Source organism: Myotis yumanensis, unplaced genomic scaffold (assembly GCF_028538775.1).
Source record: "Myotis yumanensis isolate MYYU_CA2020_CCGP unplaced genomic scaffold, mMyoYum1.0.hap1 SCAF_1, whole genome shotgun sequence".
Taxonomy (NCBI): domain Eukaryota; kingdom Metazoa; phylum Chordata; class Mammalia; order Chiroptera; family Vespertilionidae; genus Myotis; species Myotis yumanensis.
Genome location: NW_027223752.1, coordinates 138,768,369 through 138,791,932, shown reverse-complemented (window position 1 = coordinate 138,791,932; position 23,564 = coordinate 138,768,369). Strand labels below are relative to the sequence as shown.

The following is a 23,564-nucleotide window of genomic DNA, read 5'->3' as shown; positions in this document are numbered from 1 at the left end:
TATAACATATAAGTTATTACACTCTTGCCCTATCTTTTGCCTTTCTACTCAGAGAACCTTTCATCCTGTACAAGTTAGATCTACTTGCACACATGCTTAAATTTAAGCCACAGTAGTTTTTCCACCTGCCCACCTATTTTCCTTCTTCCCCTAAAGTTAAATAAAATGCTCTATACCGAAGAGTATCATTTAAGGTCACTTTTACATAATTGTTAAGAAAATGTAATGGCAAATATAAGAATGCAATGAAATAAAATTATACACCGTGTAGTATTAAAAACATTTATTTCCATATTAGTTTAAATAAAATTTTAATGAGCAGATGTAAGTCCTCACATACTGCGTAAGTTCCTATATCCCTATGTTATTCCCAGATGCTGTGTAACATGAAACAAAGGAGTGCTGTAGATCAAGTTATATGCTTTTTCTCTTTGCCCCAAATGTCAGAAATGAAGCTCCAAATAATTGAGGAAAAGCAAATCTGAATTTTATAACTAGGTTATAGAATATTAGCAGTTGTACAAAGGCCTGTAGCATTGTTAGCATCAAAGATGGGCACTTCTGTAGTGCTTCAAACAGTTTCATCTTCAAAATGATTTTAAAATCATAGAATTTGAAGCATATAAGCTGAAAGGAACCAATGAACTTGTGATGATATTTAACTCAACAACCCATTTTACAGAGAAAGTAACCAAGGCTTAAAACTGACTTGCTCAAGGTCCCACCAAGAGTGAGAAGCAGTTCTCCTTCTTCTACCCTCTACCCAGGCAGTGTGGTTCCCAAGCTTGGCTGTGCATTGGGATCATCAGAGGAGTTTTACAAACTGCCTTCTTCCACCTTGAGATGCTCTGATTTAACGGGCATTGGTTAACTTTGGAAGCTTCTCGGGTGATGACAAAGTGCAGCAAAGTTTGAGAACACATGAAGTAGAGTTAAAATCAAAATCATCCCAAATGCTTTTCTCCACATAAAAATGCCTTCCATCCCTCCTCAGCTTATCAGAAGTCTTGTGAGAGTGACAGAGTGTGTTAGGGAAGGAGAAATGGAATGCATGTTTTTAGAGACACATTTAGACAAAAATTGCGTAAGTGATTCTAATAAGGCTCACCCATCCCATTGAGAACAATGCACTATTACCCCAGAATAAACATTTTTTCAAAACCATTCCTAAAAGCTAATGAGCTCTATTAATATTCCAACTAAACCTTTAATTTACCAATAGTAAATGTACTGAATGATCATTTTCAAAACTTGATAAGAGCAAATGAAAATTTACTGTACTTCCAAAAATTAGACGAATTTGGAGGGAAAAGGCGTAACACCCACTTGTCTAAGTAAGGCTAATCTTCAAAACAACTCTTGAATTATATATTGTAACACCAGAATCATCTAATTCAAAAGAAGCTATGAAATGCAGCCAGAAAGGACTGGTTTTTACTCCCGGATTTAGTGGCCAGACTGAAGAAAAAGACTCAGTGATTGTGAGTTGGGTGCCAAAGCTCAGGACTTTAGAGAGAGACGGGCTCCAGTTTTGCTGAAACTCAATTTGATCTCAACTGTTGTTATGAGAGAAGAAACTTACATTATTATGATTGTGAACTGGCTGTTATAATTAAAGTAGAAGTTACTGAGAATTTAATTAGCCAAAAAGCTGATACAATATAAACAAAATTAAGTTTATAAATAAATTATTTCTTAGGACTGAAAAATAAAATCAGGAATGAGGATTTTAATATTTTCAGGTAGAATTTCTCAAACTGTGTTCTGGAAAGTCAACCCTCTCATCCTGGAGAGACACCAATAATGATCCTTGGACAGCGCCAATGGGATTCAGGAAGCTCTACATCCAAGTTTTGGTTTTAGTTTGCTCTTAAGTAAGCTTGAGAGTTTCATATTAGGGTGTTTTTAAAGTGCATCTCCAATTGTGGACTATGAACTCACAGAATTTAATGAATAGTTTTCATCATCATGACACTGTTATGTTTGCTTAAGCGTAAACCTGACTGTGACTATGTTTCCCAAACTTCACCTCTCTCATGATTTTGCTTTGATTTTGTTACATATGGATCGATATAATGTAGTTTCTTGAAGATGTGTAAATATATATCTATATATATATATATATATATATATATATATATAACTAAATTTAATTCATCTATGAAATTAAAACCTCAGTTGAACAAATTTAACCCTCAAAGAAATTATTTTGAAAAGTTGTTCCGTTAGACTGCTTTGATGCATTTTTCCTGGAAGGAGAATGCATTTCAATATAGAAATGGTGCAGGAAAAAAGAAAGTAGGATGGGGGAAACCTGACACAATCCAATGAACTGTAATTGCAGATACACTCTGGTGCCAGTAGGGGACAAGCTGTCCCTTCTTCCAAGAGCAGCTTCCAGGGTAGTACACATGGTTTTAGGCCTGTATCTCATGAAGAAATACTCTATTCCAGAAACATTCAGTAAAACGCACCTCTCCTTTCATTGGTTCAACAATGTCTCAGGAACAGTAATGCCTCAAGTAAAGATAAACACTTTTGGGGGGATTTTTTAATTGTTAAGTGGGTTTCCCTTCTTCCAGTCACTCTAAGATTAAAATGGAAGTGGAAATCAATATATAATTAACACCAGTTTTTTAACCTGAGCACTGAAAAGGACAATCAAATGAAAGTACATATGGGCAGGATAAGGGTTCTGTCCCCTATTTGTACTCACCACTGCAAGGTGATTTTCAAATCAGACTGAGAAATAGTGCTGTCTACAAATACTGTAGCACACGAGCTGTACTTTTCCCTAAGGTGACCAGGGGACACCTGAAGGGGAAGGGGAAGAGAGGAAAATATCACAGTATGTTAAACCTATAAAAGTGTGTTTTTCCTTGGTTAAAATGTCAGACAATTAAGCATTACAATTGTTCTCATACCCTATGAACTGCTTCAGTGCAATACCATGTGCAGCTCTACGGTAAACACACTGCATGCTCTCTCTTCCAATGATGAGAATTGACGAGGGGGTCATCAAATGCTGCCCTTGACATACTACCTATAATCCAACTTGGCAAACACCTATGATTAATTCCCTTTATAACAATGTAAAACATTTAAAATAAGATTTTAGTGTTTTTTCCTTGAGAAATGAATCCTGCCAAGATTTCTATTTCTACTATTTATTTTCTACATTAAGACATACTGCCTTCTATAATATTGAAGCAAGAGCTTTTACTGAAGTACATAAAAGCCAATGATAAATGTTAGTTCAGGAGACAGTGTGACAAAATACATGTATCTGAGGCAGAGGTGTGTGTGTGCTGGGGCTGGCCTGCGGCTCACAAGTTAGGGACCAGAGTTCTCTCTGGGCCTCAGTTTCCTTACCTTGAGAATTAAGAAGTATTGTTTTAAGATTCTCTCACATCCAAAAATAGATCAAACAACTCTGAGAATTTAACTCTCTCCTCATGTTGAAATAAGACTATTATTACATTACTCAAAAGAGAACCTCAGATAATACGGTACTTAACATGATATTACAAATTCTACTAGAGGCCTGGTGCACAAATTTATGCACAGGTAGGGGGTCCCTTGGCCTGCCCGCCAATTAGGGCCCATTGGGGCTGTCTTGCCCAGTCCTGATCCGGGCTGATCAGGGCCAACCAGCCAGGGGAAGGGACTATGGGAGGTTGGCCGGCCGTGGGAGGTTGGCTTTGGGAGCACACTTACCACCAGGGGCAGCTCCTGCATTGAGTGTCTGCCCCCTGGTGGTCAGTGGGCATCATAGCGACAGGTTGACTGGTTGTAACGGTCTTTTAGGCTTTTATTTATATATATATATATATATATATATATATATATATATATATATATATATACTAGATCCAATGCATGAGTTCATGTACGAGTAGGGTACCTCAATCAGGGCTGATTGGGGCTGTGGGAGGTTGGCAGGCGGGACGGGACATGAAAGGTTGGCCAGCCAGCCTGATCAGGGCCATTGGGGCCAGCTGACCAGGGGAGGGGTCATTGGAGGTTTCAATCAGGACCATTGGGGCCAGCTGGAGGGAGGAAACGTGGGATGTTGGTCAACCAGCCTTGGGTTACGGCCATGGGAAGTTGGTTGGTCAGCGGGAGGTGCTTCAAAGGGTTGGCCAGTCACGTGGGGGGAGGGGCTATGGGAGTTTGCCCGGCCCAAGGGAGAGACTGCGGGAGATTGGCCAGGCCATCGGGGCCATCAGGCTGGCTGGCTGGTGGGGGGAGGGTTTGTGGGACGTTGGCTGTGGAAGCACATTGACCACCAGGGGGCAGCTCCTGCATTGAGTGTCTGTCCCCTGGTGGTCAGTATGCATCATAGCTACTGGTTGTTCGGTTGGTTAGGCTTTTATATATATAGATTTCCTAAGCTACATGATACTTATCAGGACCCTGCCTCACTCAGATGCTCTCTCTGACTACAAGGCCTTTTTCTTCCACTGTTTCTCAGCAAGGTTAACCCCACTTCCCATCTACCTCCAGGACACCTCTGCCAGTAGCCACACGAAACAACTGTCCCTTTCTCTGCACTCACACACCTGAGTTACTACTTGTTACATGGTATCAACTGCTTCCAGGGCATCCCTCTCATAAAAAGTGAGCTTCTCTAGGGAAGACAGGACTTTCACTCCTCTTATAACTCCAACCTTCTCAGCACAGAATCTGGGGCAAATTAAGCGTGCCACAAGTGTTTGACCAATTGTCTAAAATCAATTGCAACTGGAAGGCAAATCCTCCTACTGATACAAATTAGAATTTACCTGCAGTGGTGTCAGACATATGACAATGATTTTTTGAGATATGCTAGAGAATAAATTATCTTTAAAACACTAGAAATATTCATGTCTTTTAGAAGTACCCATTAATTTAAGAGCCCAACAATACAGCAATAATCAAATACGGAAATAGCCCAAACGATGTTACAAAAATCCTCTTAGAGTAAAACCAAAACCCAATTCTAGTCACTGTAAGTAGTTGAAAGTAATAGTAGTATTCATTAATATGACAGAATACCAACAATTTTAATAAGCTTCATTTTGTTAGTGGCAAAATGGCACCAGAGGTTTGACTTTTGTCGTTGAGTTTTGCTGAGGAAGAATTTAGAGCCAAGAACTTAAATTATAAGAGAAAGTATATTTAGAAAGTCACAGAGGTAGAAGTGAGCCATTGTTGCTGCGTGGGCTCAACACACAAGTTACAGAGGCAGAAGAAGGGCTCCTGGAACTTAGAAGTAAGGAAGGAAGAATATACACGACCGGGGGAACAAGACGGGGAAGGCAAGGGCATGCTCCAGAGTGAGAGCACCTGAGAAGAGGGCGGGGAAAACTACAGGCATGCTCAAGGGAGAGAGCACAGGTGCTGGGTCCTTCATCTTAAGGGCTTTTACCTAAAGGCAGAAATTTTAGGGATGGTCTTAGGGGACCTAAGCTGGGCCTGAAGCTGAAACCAACTGAGGCCTAGATATTACTTCTACTTTGACCAAAACTCTGTCTCTAAGCTCAGCAGACTGGAGGCTTTGTTACTAAGATTTTTAGAATCAGGCCAGAACCTCTTTTGTCCTCAGGGCTTAATGCTACGGGAGTCAGGATGCAAGGGCATGCATGGAAGTTGTATGAGGCTATTCTCTGGGCCCTTTGTTTCTCTTTAAGGGTGTCCATATGCTGGGGCGGAAAGGTGAGGGGACCAGAGATATGAAAGTTCAGGGGTTGTAAACTGCATGACCCGTGATATGCTAAGGGAGGAAAGGTCACCATTGGGTGAGGTCCCACCCTACAATACTTGGTTTCCCAGTTTTGCCCATTGCTAGGCACCAACAGCTTTCTACTTTGGTGACATACTTGGCCTATCGTTCCTACTCTGTTCGTGTCTGCCTCACTGCCTACTGAATCAGTTTTCTTGTGTTATTATAAACTAATTCAGATAAGCCTTCCTTCCTCATATTCCTGTAAAATAGCTTTCATCATGCTGTCACACTTTCCCACCAGTGTGCCCCTCATATACACAAAAGACAGGAAGGGAGATTATCCGGTTGATATCTTTTAAAATACAGAGCATTTAAAAACTGCCAGTATCCAATAATCAGAAATATCTTTATATTATACTAGAGGCCAGATACACAAAATTCATGCAGGAGTAGGCCTTCCTTTCCCTTGCTGCCAGCACCAGCTTCCCTCTGGCACCCGGGACCCAGGCTTCCCTCGCAGCCCTGGCTTCATCTGGAAGTTGGTTGTCCAGGAGGATGTGGGGTCAAATTAGTATATTATACTTTTATTATTATAGATAAAATATCAATTTGCCTGTTTCAGATGCTTCCCTTTAAAGCCACTGACTCCTCAGTAACCAGAAGCTCCAGATGGCATAATTTGAAAACAATCATTATTTGGAGGAATAAATTCTCCTTCAAGCTAGAAATATCTTAACTATAGCTAAAACTCTGATATGTTTCTTAAGCCATGCCGTTAACATATACTTTACTTTTCGGATCTCATCAGACAAATACAGCTTAAAATATGAAAACTCATCCAAATACTTTTTTACTAAATGGAAGGTTTACTACTATACAGCTGCAATATGGCATATAATACACCATAATAAAGTCAATTATGACCAGAAACCTATATAGGGGGGAGTAAAAAGTATAGGAATAAATGCACCAAAATATAGACTAGTTAGTAAAACTTTGGGTGATATTTGTTTCCATTTCCTCTATTTAAATTTTTTTCCATTATAAATGTACATTGTGTTCTATTTGAAAATAGTGCTAAAACACTGAAAACTTTTAATCAGACATGGGCTCACAGGTCTATGGGGGTTCATTTAGTAAAGCAACACTTTACATTATAGTACTGTTAGATCCAATCAGAGCAACACTGAGTACTTCCCCATCAGTCCAGGTCTACTCCCAATTTTTCAAAATTTCCAGTACCAAGTATCTAGTACCCACTATGGTGGCAGAATTAAATCTCATAGCAAATCCTGGATATACTGGCTGCCAGATGATTATGTTCCTCTCATCTTGCTTGAATATGTAAAACAATTGTTCTTTATGGTTAAAACTTTACTGTTGCTGGCTTACAACCTCAATAAACTCAATAAACTCCACAGAAAACCATAGAGATAAAAATGCAAATACTAAAAAAGAATCAAAGAACCTAAATGCTAATGACAAGATAGTCTTTGTAGGTATTTCAGTAGGTCACTAGAATACACAAGGCAAAAATCCTACTGTATGTTCACTCATTCAGAACAAATGGTAGAATAGATTGACTTTTACAATCTTTTCAAGAAAGGGAAGCGGTTCCTTAGATTTACTTATTTATTATTATGGTTCTTTTTTATTGTCTAAATTTTTTCATGTCTACTTTTTCCTCAATTGACTGCCCCTGCCATTCCCACCCCGGGTGGGCAAGCCCCTACAGCCCCAGTGTCTGTGTCCATTGGTTATGCTAATATGTATGCATACAAGTCTTTTGGTTTCTCTTCTTACCACCCCTCCGCCCCCGCTGCCATTTGTCTCTGGATCTATTCTTGTTTATCAAATTATGTTCATCATTATATCATACATATGAGTGAGATCATGTGATATTTATCTTTCTCTGACTGGCTTATTTCGCTTAGCATAATGCTCTCCAGTTCCATCTGTGCTGTTGCAAATGGTAAAAGTTCCTTCTTTTTTATAGCAGCCCTAGAGGCACGGTGCATGAAATTTGTGCACTGGGGGTGGTGTCCCTCAGCCCAGCCTGCACCCTCTCCAATCTGGAAACCCTAGGGGTTATCCGACTGCTCGTTTAAGCCCAATCCATACACCGGCAGTTGGACATCCCTTTCACAATCTGGGACTGCTGGCTCCTAACCACTCGCCTGCTTGCCTGCCTGATTGCCCCTAACTGCTTCTGCCTGCTGGCCCAATTGCCCCCAACTGCCCTCCCCTGATGGGCTGATCTTGCCCTCAATGGCCCTCCCCTGCTGGCCTGGTTTCGTCCAACTGCTCTCCCCTGCCAGCGTAATCTCACCCCCAACTGCACTCCCCTACCAGCCTGATTACCCCTAACTGCATCTGCCTTGGCCCCTACCACCATGGCTTTGTCCAGAAGGAAGTTGGACATCCAGAAGATGGTGGGTCAACTCAGTCTAATTAACATATTACCCTTTTATTAGTATAAATAAATTATATAGGATAGGATTGCTTAAAGGGGGGAGGGAAGCCTTTTTCAGCAGGAGGAGATGCACTTGGCAGACAAAAATACATAATCACTGTATCTTGATTGAGAGCCAGCCCTATGCACTGTACAGCCAAACTTATCATTAAAAAATTGAACCGCTTTTTTACACTTTACACCTTACACCAAACAACCTTTGCCCTTAAAACCTCTCCTCAGCCCCCACCTTAAGTTCTGCCTTCACAGTTCACCCAGATTAGGTTTTGATTGGCCAATTTCTATGCCAGTCAGCATCAAAAGCTCTGCCTCCTAGGCAGCCATTGGCTCTTCTCAGTTCACCCAGATTTGGTTGATTGGTCAGTTTCTATGCCAGTCAGCATCTCTGGGCCTATCTCTGGGCCTGACCAGAGAGGCGTGGCTGAACAGCAGCCACCCCAGGCTTCTGGCAAGCAGGCTGAACTGCTGACCTCTCAGAGAGAGCGAGCTGCGGCTGCTGGTGAGGCCCAGAGAGAGAGAGAGGCAAGGGCTGATCAGCAGCTGCCACGGAGGCTGCGGATCAGACCCTGCTTCTCTCTCTGGGCCTCACCAGAACCTACAGCAGCTGATCAGCCCTGTCTCTCCCGTTTTCTGAGAGGTCAGCAGTTCAACCCGCTCGCCAGTCCCTGCTCACCCGAGCCTGCTGCATGTGAAGTGTGGTGTTCGGTTGTCCCTTCAGCTGTTTTGTATTATGGACCCTGGCTCTTTGTATGTATAGACTAGTAGCCCGGTGCAAAAATTCATGCATGGGGGTGGGAGGGAAAGGGGGACCCTCAGTATGGCCTACACCGTCTCCAATCCAGGAGACCTCGGGGAATGTCGGACTGCCTGTTTGTTCCTACACTTTTAACAGATGACAGCTCCACTGTTGTTTCTTTCTTCTCATGCTTAAAACAATTGGAATTAGTAGGTATTCAAAGTGTGTATACATTTTGGGAGGACACTCTGTCTATCTCTAGTCAGCGGTGAAAGGAACCAACAGCGGATTTGGAACCCCCAGACAGGGAACCACGCTCACTCTCCACATGTCTCCCCACTTCACTTTCCACCTTCACGGGGAGCGGGAGAATCAATGTTTTCTCTCATTAACTCAGAAAAGCACATTCTGTCACCCGCCCCCTGGCAGGTGTGCGCTAGGACCCATACGAGCGAGGCTCAGTCAGGCCAGCCTTTGCTCATGGGTGCTGGCACCCAAAGTGCACATTCCTCCTCTGCAATCACCCCGACTATCCCACTGTTTCAGTGAGAGGACGGACCTCTTCGCCTCCTCTGGGTTCTTGATCTTGAATGCTGACCAAAGGCACCTCAGTGAGGGCCGCCCGTGCCCACCAGGTGTGTCTGTCTGCACCTGCTCCCACCTAGGCACCTGCATTAGCCCCACAGAGGTGATTTCAAGCTGCACTGGCCTCCACGGGAACAGGGCATCACCACTCCACCCTCTCACTGTCATCTCACAGGCGCGCACCCTCAGCACCCAGAACACTCAGCCACTCTCCAAAGGACGTGAGCGTGTCGGAGGGGACGAGTGCACATCCTGTGGGGTCTTAGGCATGCTAGGGTTGATGGAAGTGCAGTGGAGGGGTGGGGAGAACTTGAGTCCGCCTTGTTCCAGGACTGTTGCAGGCACACAAGGGTGACAACACCTTGGGGGATGTTCGCATGCAAGGGGGGGAGGAGAGGATATGTATACCGGAGGCCTATGGCTTTGCAGATATGCAAACCTCCAGGGTGTGGCCAGGAGGACATCAATCTGGCCCTCCATGGTGGCTGTCCTTGTGATCACACACCTACTGGGCCAGGAGGTGGGACTTGTGCAGCCACTTCTTGGCACTTCACCTCGACCCACAGGCTCCGGATGGCACGCTCACAGCTGCCATTGCCACCATGTGGGGAGTACTGGCCGCCCTTCCCTGTCCAGAGGCTCTTCTTACGCACTGACCACAGGCCCAGAGCAGTCTGGGCGGGGCGGGACGCTGGCGTGTGCTGCTCACCTACCCACAACGGCTGGGATGGAGTGGAAGCCAGGCATCCCGCCCTGCTGTGGCCGGCCGCTCCATGCCTCCACGCATTGCACACTGACACGGAGCGGCCAGGGTGAGACACCTGCCCGAAGGCACTCGGTGCCTATGCACATGCACGCTGCCCACAGGCCTGCCATCTTTGTTGGGTTAATTTGCATACTCATCCTGATTGGCTGGTGAGCATAGCAGAAGTGATGGTCCCAGAGTTGGTGAAAGTCCTGGGAGCCCATGGTGTGGCTTGGCGTGCCTCCTGGGGCTGGTGAAGGTCCCAGGAGCCCGTGGCTGCGGCCACCGTTGCCTTCTGGGGCACTTGACACCTGCGTATGCAAATTAACCGCCATCCTTGTTGGATAATTTGCATAGTCACTCGGATTGGCTTGTGGGCGTGGCTTGGGCATAGCAGAGAGATGGTTAATTTGCATGTTTCTCTCTTATTATATAGGTTAATGAACTCACAGAAAGAGAAATGAAAAAAAAATCCCATTTATCAGTGCACCAAAAAAATTAAGATAACTAGGAATAAATTTAACTAAGGAGGTAAAAGACCTCTACTCAGAAAACTACAGGACATTGAAAAAAGAGATAGAGGAAGATCTAAACAAATGGAAGAACATATTATGCACATGGATTGGTAGAATCAACATCATTAAAATGTCCATACTACCCAAAGCAATCTACAGATTCAATGCAATCCCCATTAAAATACCAACTGCACATTTCAAAGATCTTTAACAAACTTTTCTAAAATTTATGTAGAATAAAAAAAGACCCTGAATAACCACAGCAATGCTGAGAAAGAAGAACAAAGTTGGAGGGATCACAATACCAGAAATGAAGCTATAACAGCAAGACATGGTTCTCACAACTGCCTGGTACTGGGACAAGAAAAGACAAATAGACTAATGGAATAGAACAGAGAACCCAGGGTTCCTCAGATTTAAGTTCAATAGCAAAGGCTAGAAAAATTATCATGCCTAAGAGTCTAAGTGACAACTCAAACCTTAGTATCAAGTACCTGTTGAAATCCTGCCTACTGCCTCATCTTAACATATCCTATATAATAAAAGCCTAGGTAGTGTCACGCGACGTTGTCACAAGATGGCTGTCACAAGATGGAAGTCACAAGATGGCTGGCAGGGGACAGCAGTTGCAGGCGATCAGGCTGGCAGGGTGGGCATTCGGGGTCAAACAGGCAGGCAGGAGAGGGCAGTTAGGGGTGACCAAGCCTGCAGGGGAGGGTGTTAGGGGTGACCAGGCCTGCAGGGGAGGGCAATTGGAGCTGACCAGGCCTGTAGGGCAGTTGGGGGCGATTGGGCCAGCAGGGGAGGGCAGTTGGGGGTGATCGGGCTGTAAGGGGAGCAGTTAGGTATCAATCAGGTCGGCACGGGAGCGGTTAGGGGGCAATCAGGCTGGCAGGAGAGTGGTTAGGGAGTGATAAGGCTGGCAGGCAGAAGTGGTTAGGGGCAATCAGGCAGGCAGGCAGGCAGGCAATTGGTTAGGAGCCAGCAGTACTGGATTGTGATGAGGGGGAAGTCCCAGATTGGAGAGGGTGCAGCCAGGCTCAGGGACAACCCCCGCCACCCCCCAGTGCACGAATTTTGTGTACTGAGCCTCTTGTTAGATATAAAAAGACAGCCAGGGACCACCACACATCTGAAGGAAGCCAACAAGAAAGACAGACCAAAGCAGAATGGTAATCACAAGTGTTGTAGAAGTTATGGAGAAAAAGGAACCTTCATTCACTGCTGGTAGGAACATAAACTGTACATCCACTATGGAAAAGTGTATGTAATTACCTCACAAAAACAAGAATAGAATTACCATATGATCCAACAACCCCTCTTTTGGTTATCTACCAGAAAAATTGAAAAAACATTTATTTGCAAAGGTATATGTTCATTGTAACATTATTCCTGATGGCCAAAACATGAAAATAAAGTGTCCTTCAGTAAATGTTTGGATAAAGAAGATGTGGTGTGCGTGTGTGTGCGTGTGTGTGTGTGTGTGTATGATGCTACTACTCAGCCATAAGAAAGGAGGAAGAACTGCCATTTGTCACAACATGGGTATTATATGCTAAATGAAGTCAGACAGAAAAAGCTAAGGAGCATATGCACTCACTCATATGTGGAAAATAAAACTAAAACTCATAGACATAGACAACAGTATGGTGTTTACCAGAGGGAAGGGGTGTGGGGGTAAGTAAAGGGTAAAGGGGACCAAATATATGCTGAGGGAAGATTATTTGACTTTAGGTGGTGGACACACAATGCAATGTAGCGATCATGTATCAGAGACATGTACACTTGAAATCTAAATAAGGATTTTAACCAATGTCACCCCAATGAATTTAATTTAAAAAATCTGAACTTATAAACAAAAAGCAGATTGAAAGCATTTCCTAAAATCTACATGCTAAGAACATCATATTTCTTAGTTATTACTTTCATAGAACAATTTAGAATCTGTGGTATCAGCAAATGGGTTGTCCTATCCTATCTAATAAAAGAGAAACATGGTAATTAGCCGTACCTCCGCTACCCTTCCCATTGGCAAATCAGGGCGATGTGCAAATTAACGGCCAGCCAAGATGGTGGCCGGCAGCCAGGCATCTTGAAGCAAACATTAGGCTTGCTTGCTTCAGTGATGGAGGACTCCAACGTTCCCCTCCTGCTGCTGCCGGCCTCTGAGCTTGCAGTTTGAAACATTGTTACAAATATAGAAGCTAAACAAACTCCAGGAACCTACTTTCAGCCAGCCGGGATCTCAGAGCTGGAGTTGAAACAGTGTTTCGATCATAGAACACAAACAAGCCAGATATCTGCTTTCAACAGCTGAGGTCTAAGAGCTGGAGCCAAGCCTCAGAGCTAAAGCTGGCCCAGAATAGAAAAAAAAAAAAAAAGAAAAAGAAAAAAAGGAGCGGTTGGGAGCTTCAGTCACCCGCCAGCCTGAAAAGAGCCCTCAGCCCCTCACCCAGACTGGCCAGGAACCCCAGTGTGGATCCCCACGCTGATCCAGGACACCGTTCAGGGCAAACCAGCTGGCCCCCACCCATGCACCAGGCCTCTATCCTATATAGTAAAAGGGTAATATGTCTCCCAGCACCGGGATCAGTGGCGCCGCGAGGCCTCCAGGCAATGGGATCAGCGTGACAGGGGGCAGCGCCCAAAACCCCTGATCGCCCTGCTCTGTTTGTGACAGGGGAAGGTGCCCCAACCCCCTGATCAGCCCTGCTCTGTGCCTGATAGGGGGGAGCTCCCCAACCGCCTGATTGCCCTGCGGCTCTGTGTGTAACAGGGTGCGGCGCCCTAACCCCCTGATCGGCCCTGCTCTGTGTGTGACAGGGTGCAGCGCCCAAACCCCACCCCCCACGGGTCCTGCTCTTTGTCTAACAGTGTAGAGCCATAACCTCCCCATCGGAACTGCCCTGAGTGTGACAGGGTATGGCGCCCCAACCCCCTGATCCGCCCTGCTCTGTGCATGACAGGGGGCAGCGCTCCAACTCCCCAATCAGCCCTGCTCTGAGCCAGACCAGGGCCTGCACCTAGGGATTGGTCCTGCCCTCTGCCACCCGGGAGCAGGCCTAAGCCAGCAGGTCGTTATCTCTCGAGGGGTCCCAGACAGCAAGAGGGCACAGGCCGGGCTAAGGGACCCCCCCCATCTCCCCCGAGTGCACAAATTTTTGTGCACTGGGCCTCTAGTCTATACTAATAAAAGAGTAATATGCTAATTAGACCGGGCATCTTCCACAGGACTGTCCTGACAAGGCAGGGGACTTGGATGGCCTGTAAACTACCCCAGGACCCGCCTAGGCCAGCCCCACCCCCAGCAGGGACCCCCCCACCCTGATTGGAGATGACGTCAGCTTGCAAACCACCTAGGCCCCTCACCCAGGCCGGCTCCGCCCCCAGTGGGGACCCCAACCCAATTGGGATTGTGGCTGGCCTGAAAACTACCCTCAGCCCCTCACCCAGACCAGTCCCGCTGCCAAGCACGGACCCCCACCCCAATTGGGGGCAAGGTCAGCCTGCAAACTGCCCCCGACCCCTCGCCCAGGTCAGCCCTGCCCCCATTGGGGACCTCCACTCAGTTTGGGGACAGGGCCAGTTTGCAAACCCCACAGCCCCTGCCCCAGGGGCCCTTCCACCCTGCAGGCTTCCCCCACCCTGATCCAGTCTTCCTTTGGCCAGTGATGTTCAGTAGTTAGAGCATTGTCCTTTGCACCAAAAGGTCTAGGGTTTGGTTCCTAGTCAAGGGCAAGTACCTGGGTTTTAGATTCACTCCCTTCCCCTGGTTGGGGAGCATTTGAGAGGCAGTCAGTGGATGTATTTCTCACATAGATGTTTCTCTCTCTCTCTCTCTCTCTCTCTCTCTCTCTCTCTCCCCTCTCCCGCTTCCTACCTCCATTCTTCTACTCTCTCTGAAAAGCAATAGAAAAGTATCTTCAGGTCAAGATTAAAATTTTCTATATAAAAGCCCAACAACCGGAACAACTGGACCACTATCCTGTAGCTATGATGCGCACTGACCCAGGCCTTGCAGCTGGGGCCCTGACATCCTCAAATCTGGTTCACCCTCACCCCGGACCCAGACAGGAGGGAGGAGGGAGCCCGATTCCTCATGGAATTGGCCGTGCCTTAACCGTGCCTTGCTTGCTGCTGGCAATAAGGGGGGGCTGGCTGGCCAACTTCCCAAGGTCCCTCCCTCCTGCTAGCCGCACCCCCCATCCGTCCCAAACACCGAGGGACCCCACCTGAGCACGACTTTGTACACCAGCTCTCTAGTAAACAAAAAAACAAATAAATAAATAAACTTCAGAAAAGCAAAACATTGCATTGGTAAAAGAATGAAATGCTATAAAAAATGACAGGGTATAAGAGAACACTATCAATTAAAAACTAGATAAACAAAACAGAATTATAAAGTATTGGTGGCCCTAGCCAATTTGGTTTGGTGGATAGAGAATTGGCCCGCAGACCGAAGGGTCCCGGGCTTGATTCTGGTTAAGGGCACATGCCCAGGTGGCGGGCTCAATCCCCAGTAGGGGTCGTGCAGAAAGCAGCCAATCAATGATTATCTTTTATCATTGATGTTTCTATTTTTCCATTCCTCTCTGAAATCAATAAAAATTTTTTAAAAAGGAGGTTGGTGAACAAAGTCAAGGAAACCTCCAGGAAGCAGAAAAAGACAAAATGGGAAATAAGAGGGGGGAAATATTTAGAGCTTTGTCCAGGAATACTGGTCTAAGAGTTCCAATGTCTGAGTAATGGGACTGTTAGGAAAAAGAAGGAGTAAAGAATGTATAAAAGAAACAAAAATATCCCCTGAAAGTAGATAAGACCTGGAGTCTTGATGGCCACAATTAAATGAAAAGGTGCATACCAAAACATACCATCAAATTTCATAATCCCAGGAATAGATAAGCTTCTAAACATTTCCAGAGAAGAAAGGGTGGAGGAAATTATTGAAATTGCAAATATACAGTGTATCATACATTGCCAATATATTTAAGAGCAACACTATAATGAGAAAACAGTAGAAATGTCTTTAGAACTGCAAAAATTAATTTCAACCTAGAATTCTCTGCTTTGTTAAGTAGGAGGCATTTCAGAGGGGCTAGATCTTCAAACAATTTCTGCCCATGTATCCTTTCCCAGCAAAAAGTGCTTCAGTGAAACAAAGGAGAATAACAACACAGAGGAAAACATAAACACGGGACAAAGATTTTCAACCAGTGTACCACCCAGCACACTGGTGTGTGGCAAGAATATTTACAAAATGGAATACCTGACTATTTGGGCAGGGGCATTGACCTTTTCCCTTACATTGTCAAATAACAAAATGACAACAACCAACACCACGATAGATGCCAAAAGTGAATGAATCACAATTATACATTTTTTTTTTAGATTGGTAAGACACATATTTTTTTGGAGTGTCACAGAATTTTAGTCATTAGTTTATGCATTCCATGAGATGAAAAAGGTTGAAAATCGCTGATCTAAGAAATCGGGGATCCAACATAAGAGAGCAGTATGTGAGATCCCAGATGACTTTAAAGAAATATGCTTCAAAGCAGACACAGAGCAGGCCTTCAGAGAACAAGTGCATAGTAGAGGAGGATAAAAAAAGGCTAGGGAGATGGCTTCCAATGACAAATGGAACAAATGTGGTCAGTACGTGGAAAATATTTTTGACAGGCCTGTGACAAATGTCACAGCATGTTTGGGAAAAAAAATAGAAAAGAAGAAGTGAATACACTAAAAAAATTAATTTCACTACATAAAAATGAAAACTTACTAGGTATTATGTTAATGTAGCATAAATGTAGAGTTTTTGTCCAACAGTTATCTTTCTCTGCCAAGTTACTAGATTGTTAGATATAAAGCAGTTATTTCTGAAATCAGAGAGACCAGCCTACCTGCTGCCTTTGACTACCTGAGATCATGTTGATGAGGGAGAGGGGTTTGGATTATTCTGAAGAAGAGTAGCAGTGCTCAAATTTCAGTAATCCAGGGGGTCCCAAAAATGAATACACATTTTAACAGATGATAACTCAATTTTCACTCCTTTTCAGGTTTAATTGATTCAAAATAATAGGTAAAGTCAGACTATGCTTTGAATAAAGAAAACTTATTCTAATCTCTGACTAGACTTTTTTTTAAGAGGGAGATAGAAAACCAGCAATAGGTGACAAATTGAGGGCACACAAATATCGACTAAAATATTAATTCTTGACATTTGCAATTCCACTGCTTAGTTTTGTTAGCAGTGCCTGGACCAGAATGGCCATCAGTTTGAAAACAGGTAATCACAAAATTATTCACTTCTGAAGATTCTTTCAAATTTTGAAAATGAACTATCCTATATAATAAAAGCATAATGTGGAAAACGACCAAACGGTGGAATGACCAGTCGCTATGATGTGCACTGACCAGTGGGGGGCAGGCGCTCAATGCAGGAGCTGCCCCCTGGTGGTCACTGCACTCCCACAGTGGGAGTGCCGCTTGGCGGCTCCCACAGCGGGCCAATCCCCACAGGCCTCACCCCCCACCAGGGCCTGAATCACAGGCATGGGGCCTCAAGTAAGTTAATAAACACCAACATAATCATGCAGAGTGCGTATACATTTTTTGATCAAAAGAATGAAGGGTATACAAGGAAAAGGCACAGCCACAGAACTAGAGGGCTCAACGGTAACAAACATTTGCATAGTCATGATAACAGAAACACTGATTCAGATTTACTAACAACCATGATACATGTTGGGAGAACAGAAGGAGGGAAAGAACACCACACTGGAGGGAGAAAGCTAAGCTGTCAGCTGCTAAAACAACAAATCAATAGATAACACAAAAATTGCCGTAGCTATGATATGGTTGTTACTTTTGTTAAAAAAACAAAATTAAAAGTTAAGGCAAAAAATTAAGGTAGATCTTTTTATCACAACCATGTTACTGACATTTAACTTAAAGGTCAGAACCCCTTAAAAATGACCATTACTAAACCAAAACTTTCCTGAATATGTAAACTTGTTAATTAAGGTAACAGAAGTGATTAAGAAAATCTTCCAAAACAGGTTCATGCTAATGATACTGGACTCATAATAGATTTTTAACAATTATGGCAGACAATTTTTAATTCAAATTATTAATTTCTTACATAACTTTTTGAGTATGTACTTACATGGTAGAAATAGTTGTTCTTCCTCTTTTCTCCCACTAAGAATACAAAGAATGAACTGATCAATACTGATACAAATGCCACAGAAAAACAGAAGTTACTGATTTTCTGAAAGATTATTAATATACAAAACTAGAGGCCCAGTGAAGGAATTCGTGCAAGGGTGGAGTCTGGCTGGCCAGGCCCTAATCAGGACAGATGTGCGCGGGCCTGTTGAGAGGAGGAAATGGCAGAAGGTTGGCCAGCCAGCCTGCCCAGACTGGGGCCTGATTAGGGCCAAGCTGGGTGCGGGGAGGGGCCATGGGTGATTGACCAGAAGGCCCGCCCCTAATTGGGGTGGGGGAGGCAGATTGAAGGCAGGGCCAGCTGTGGGGAGGGGCTGGATGTGTGGGGGGCGGTGATCAGGGGCAGAGCTGGCTGTGGGGAGGGGCCATGGGCGATCAGGGTGGTGGTGGGTGATCAGGAGTGGGCTGACTGGGGATTAGAGCTGCAGGAGGTTGGCTGGCCAGCCCTTTACCCTATTGGGGAGGGGGAGCAATCAGGGGCAGGACCATCCTGGGGGAGGAGTTGTGGGCCACAGGGAGTGGTGGGGGCCCAGCAGGGGTGGTGTGGGCCTGGGGTAGGGGCTGCAGGAGGTTGGCCAGCCAGCCCCCCCACAATCTGGTCAGTTCACTGGCCACAGTGGGTGTCAAAACGACTGGCCTGATCCCACCCATTATGGTGTTCTAGTCGCTGGCTTTTTATATATATAGATAAGACCAAATTTTATTCCATTTCTTTTATAACTTCCAACAAAATTTAAAATTTAAAGCAGCTGGCAAGATGAATCGCATAAGCAGTATCTTAAAACTAAGTTTTATACTTTTGACTTAATGGATATTCTGTTTTAGGTACAAATAAAAGTCTCTCATGTCCAGAAGGAAAGGACAAAGAGCAAAGCCAGGGGAGAAACTTGGCTAATAAAAAAACTTATCTGTTGTGCCTCTGAGCCACTACTCAGTCGTAGTTTCCAATTCTACACGGATACCCTCTGTACTTGACCCACCAGGATCTAACAGTTGAGGGCTCTAAGAACCAGTTTCTGGCCAGGCACCTGCAAGCATCCTGAACCACTTAGGTAACCACCTAGAATATCTTACTAAGAAATTAAATGCATCTCTACTCAACTGCAAAGTAACCAATCCAATTTAAACTTTAAAATGATGGGGCTAAGCTAAGTAAACAAGTGTACAACACACAAAATCATTTTGCTCCAATAAAGATCTGAAGAAAAATAAAAGCTCCAAAGAGGGTCTTGGGCTTAACTCTGCTTCCCACTCTGCCTCCTTTAACGTGGCAGGGGCATCATAGGCATACATTCCTTAGGACTGAGGAGAGGGGCATGGGATAGCACTTCCTTTAGTCTCTCACCCTGTCTCTACAGCTGAGCAGCCCCTGGCTCTGGAAGAAACTGAGAAATGCAGCAATCCTAAGCAAAATGATCAGCTCCAGACAGTCATGCACACATGCCATGAAAACGCATGTTAAAACCCCCACTTTGTATTGAGCTGCATGGATGCAAATAAGATGGACCCTTCCCTGCCTGTACTTCTGCTGTCACAATCAACTGAGACTCGATCCTTGTGCCTTTTTAAGCAAGTAAACTCGATAGAACATAACATTAAGGAAATAAGCAGGCAAGCAGAAGCATTAAAGTCCTACAGTTCTGGTTCTTATCCTCAAACAAACAGGACACAGGAAATTGACATAGTTGTAGGTGCTCCTGCTTGGCTTCTGGGAACCCCATAGGGCTCTGTTCCTCTGAGGTACTCTGGCAGCATTACATAGGGGAGAGAGTTTGAATAGCTTCAAATTCTAATATGGGACAGGATCCTGTGCTTGAGCACTATGTAAGATCACAAATTCAATCCTCATATGTAAACAACTGAAATGTTTTTTATTTGTTCAAACAAAAACCTGTGACCTCAATCCTATCTTGACTTACCAATCATTTGACATTTCTTCCGGAAAATTGTGCCAGCCCCAGGATGGCCAGAAGGGATTAAACCTGAAGGAAGAAGAGAAAAGGCATACAATTTTGCTGAGTAGAAAAATTGGTAATTTAAAAAATAGCTACACATCAACTTGTATCACTTCCTGTTGGGAAGACTTTTTTAAAAATATATTTTATTGATTTTTTACAGAGAGTAAGGGAGAGGGAAAGAGAGTTAGAAACATTGATGAGAGAGAAACATCGACCAGCTGCCTCCTGCACATCCCCTCCTGGGGATGTGCCCGCAACCAAGGTACATGCCCTTGACAGGAATTGAACCTGGGACCCTTGAATCCACAAGCCAACACTCTATCCACTGAGGGAAACCGGTTAGGGCATGGGAAGACATTTTAAGTAATGGTAATCAGCCGATTTTAGTAAAGGCAACAATATAAAAATTCTACTCAGAAAATTCAAAATTGCAGAATCTTGCTATACATGTGCAGTAAAACCCGGCTATGTCTTAGACTTTTTTTTCTAACTTGCACCTAAATAATCTATGGATTATTTATGTGTTTCCCCACTTCTACTTATCAATTAGAAATATAGTCAGTCTCTTTCACGCTGATATTACCAGCCCATTTCAGAAACCGTGTTAAGAAACAAATTAAACTGTGGCCAATTACTGTCAGGTACCTGCTATTACATCAAATATGCCCAAGGCATGAGCTATATTTGGCAAATGTTCTTTACCATTTGGCTAATTCTAACTCCATTCACAAAATGAACTTATTTAGTTAGCTGTGGCTTACTTGGGGCTATTCATCGTGGCACGTTTAAAAGGGTAGTATAAAAGCTCAATGTTTTAATCTACAGGGAAACTTTCACGACAGTGACTTTTTATACTTTCATCAAAGTGATTTTTTTCAATCTTTATTGTTCAAAGTATTACAGATGTCCCCTATTTTCCACAATTGTCCCCTTCTAGCCCACGCCCAGGCCGTCACCCCCCTATTGTCTGTGTCCATGGGTTATGCATATATGTGAAAGTTTTCACTTGCATTCTTTGCTTGATCTAGTCCTACCCACCCACCCACTCCAGCCTTCCCTCTGAGATTCATCAGCTGTTTCATATTTCTATGTCTCTGGATCTATTTTGTTCATCAGTTTGTTGTTGTTGATGTTTTAGACATAGATGGAGTGGTAATTGTTGTTTCTGAGTTGTATACAATAATATCAAATGGAAATAATCAAGACTGGAGCAAGTTAAATAGGCTCACTTTGTGGAGAGTTTATAACATATAGGCTGCATTCTAAGGAGCGCTGTGTGCATCAACAAATTGAATTTGGCACATCTATCACCAGCATGTCAGCCTGTCCTGTTCAGCAGCTGGTTACACATCCGTTCACATCTCTAAGTCTCAGTTTCTTCATCAGCAATAGAAGAATATACACGGGACTTGTTTGCAGTTAGAAGGACCAAATGGGCTATACATGGGAGTGAGCTGTAAATCCTAAATATATAAAGGTCCTATTTTGGTCTCTCATCCAACACTACCCATCTACTAACTGGTTTATAAAACCACTCAGACAGAGGCTTACCTTATAGCACCAAACAGAGTGAACAGAAAATTTCACAGGTTCTCACTTGTTTTGTGTTTAAAGGTACAATTCATTAAGTCACATAAGTTGCTTGTTTTTTCATACTATTTTAATATACTGAACAGGGAGTACTTTTCAGTTATAAAGACATAGCCACCATCCAGGTGAAACCCTAGGCTTAATTTTTCTAACTTTTAAAGAAATTAAAAGCTAAACTAGAGTTTAAATAGAATAAGAGCTATGATGTGTTTTCTCTATGAAATAATCTCTACCATTTAAATGAAAAAAAAAAAAGGACCAAAGAGGCTTTAACATCTTTGTAAATGTATGTTTCCTACTTCACAAATCACAGTCTTCATTAGCTATATTTGTTACCCAGAATTATTTTAAACCAAGTACCATATTTCCACTCTTCTCCCTCTCTCCTCCCACTTCTCCACTCCCCAAACCCCTCTTCAGGCATCTGGTCTTCAGAACTTTGACCTCAACATTCTTACAGTTAAACAGGAACCTACTGGCAGTACGGGAGAGGATGAGGACAAACATTCTTGCATACAATTTTACATCTTAACTGCCAAGACTTTATGTTACAAACTAAAGTCTACATATGTGTGTTCTCTTTAGAAACTTTTGACCAACACTATTGTGAACCATACCCGCTCCTTTGGGACAAACAATGTGACAGGGAAGTCTGTTAGGTCACTGAAGGAAGACTGAGGAAATTTTGTGTCAACGTGGACATATCAAAGTAATCAGAACTCCCTGGGTTCTGCTATAAGTAAAAAAACAAACAGGCAACTATTCTCTGTAGGACTGGCAGTAACATTTCACATGATTCGAGAAATTTTGAGTTCCCTCTCCCACCATTTCCTTCTGTGTTCAAATTATAAGTTGGAAGGAATAAATAGCTTCTATCCAGGCAACTGAAAACAGCCAATGTAATAACACTATATAGGTTCTCTGTCGGTTATCGATTTTGAGTTTACCTAACAACCCCTAAAATCTTTGCAGCAGAACTGTTCAGAGTATCAACTGTCTTAACAGGTGGAAACAAGGGTATCACTGGGCCCTACCTGATTCCTTCACTAAGAACCAAAAGGCTAGGTAAGGATAGGGAGATGAGATGGAACCTTGGAAGTTGGGATGTTAAAGTTTTCACTGAGAAAAAGGAGAAAATATACCCACAATTCTTCCTGGAGTCCCAGGAGACACTACAGAAAGCCAGGAACAGGATGGGCCAACTGGAGTGTCTCAGGCTGAATGGGGATGGAAGAAAGAACTGGGTAGTTGGGTACTGAACAGGGAAAGAAACTGGCCAGACATGACGGGGGTGGGGAAATAAAGGTTCGGGATGCCAGAAAGAAGGCAAGGAGGAGTCTGAGGTGGTGCCCATCTAGGGGGTCCTGGGGTCAGCAGAGCCCAGAGGTGTGACTGAGATCAGCGAACCCCTGTCACTCCTTACCTTTGGGCGTTTGCCGGTTACTGAGGCGCAGCACAGGGTGGCATTTGCAGAACAGGAGACCCAAGTCCTCATGTGCCCAGGCAGCTTGAGTCACCTCACAGGCATCAGACTCAGGGTGCGGATTCACCCACTCCAAGCTCTGGCCCACCTTGGGGCTGGCATTGGGCTTCAGGCAGCAGCTGAATTTGTTCCCCATGAGGAACCTCTACTCGCGCTGCTGTCACTGCCTTCACTCAACAGTCCCCCTAACCACCCCCCGCCCCGCCCAACCCCCAAAAGGGCAAAGCCAGGGGCCCCCGCCGCCCCCGCCCAGCTGTCAGCTGCTGCCGCCTCCACAGAGTTGACTAGTCTGTGAGGACAGCCAGCAGTCTCAAGTATTTAAAAGGTGTGCTGATCAGGCAACTGCTGAGAATCACAACCACTGCAAGAAGAGAGCACAGCCAAAGCTCCACCGCCTGCCACAACTGCTTCTCAACTGAAGGCAGAGCTCCTGGCGGGCCCCAGCCAACCAGAACACATTCTGTGGTCACCTGGTTACGAGGGACCAATCACGGCAGCGTTCCCTCCATGTGCCCACCTGGCAGGGAAGGCAGTGGGTCAGAATG

At 44.3% G+C, this 23,564-nt stretch overlaps 1 protein-coding gene across 1 annotated transcript in view; it reads right to left on the bottom strand.

Moving 5' to 3' along the window:
• The window catches only part of LOC139017399 (cyclin-Y-like protein 1), a 37,446-nt gene extending 14,291 nt beyond the window's left edge, over positions 1 to 23,155 (bottom strand). The window contains exons 1-3 of the mRNA XM_070425804.1: positions 22,960 to 23,155; positions 10,011 to 10,210; positions 2,717 to 2,814 (exon numbers count right to left, since the gene is read on the bottom strand). Of these exons, the coding sequence (XP_070281905.1) occupies positions 2,717 to 2,814; positions 10,011 to 10,210; positions 22,960 to 23,155 (494 nt within the window). The remainder of the gene's footprint in view (positions 1 to 2,716; positions 2,815 to 10,010; positions 10,211 to 22,959) is intronic.
• Positions 23,156 to 23,564: the final 409 nt, after the last annotated feature.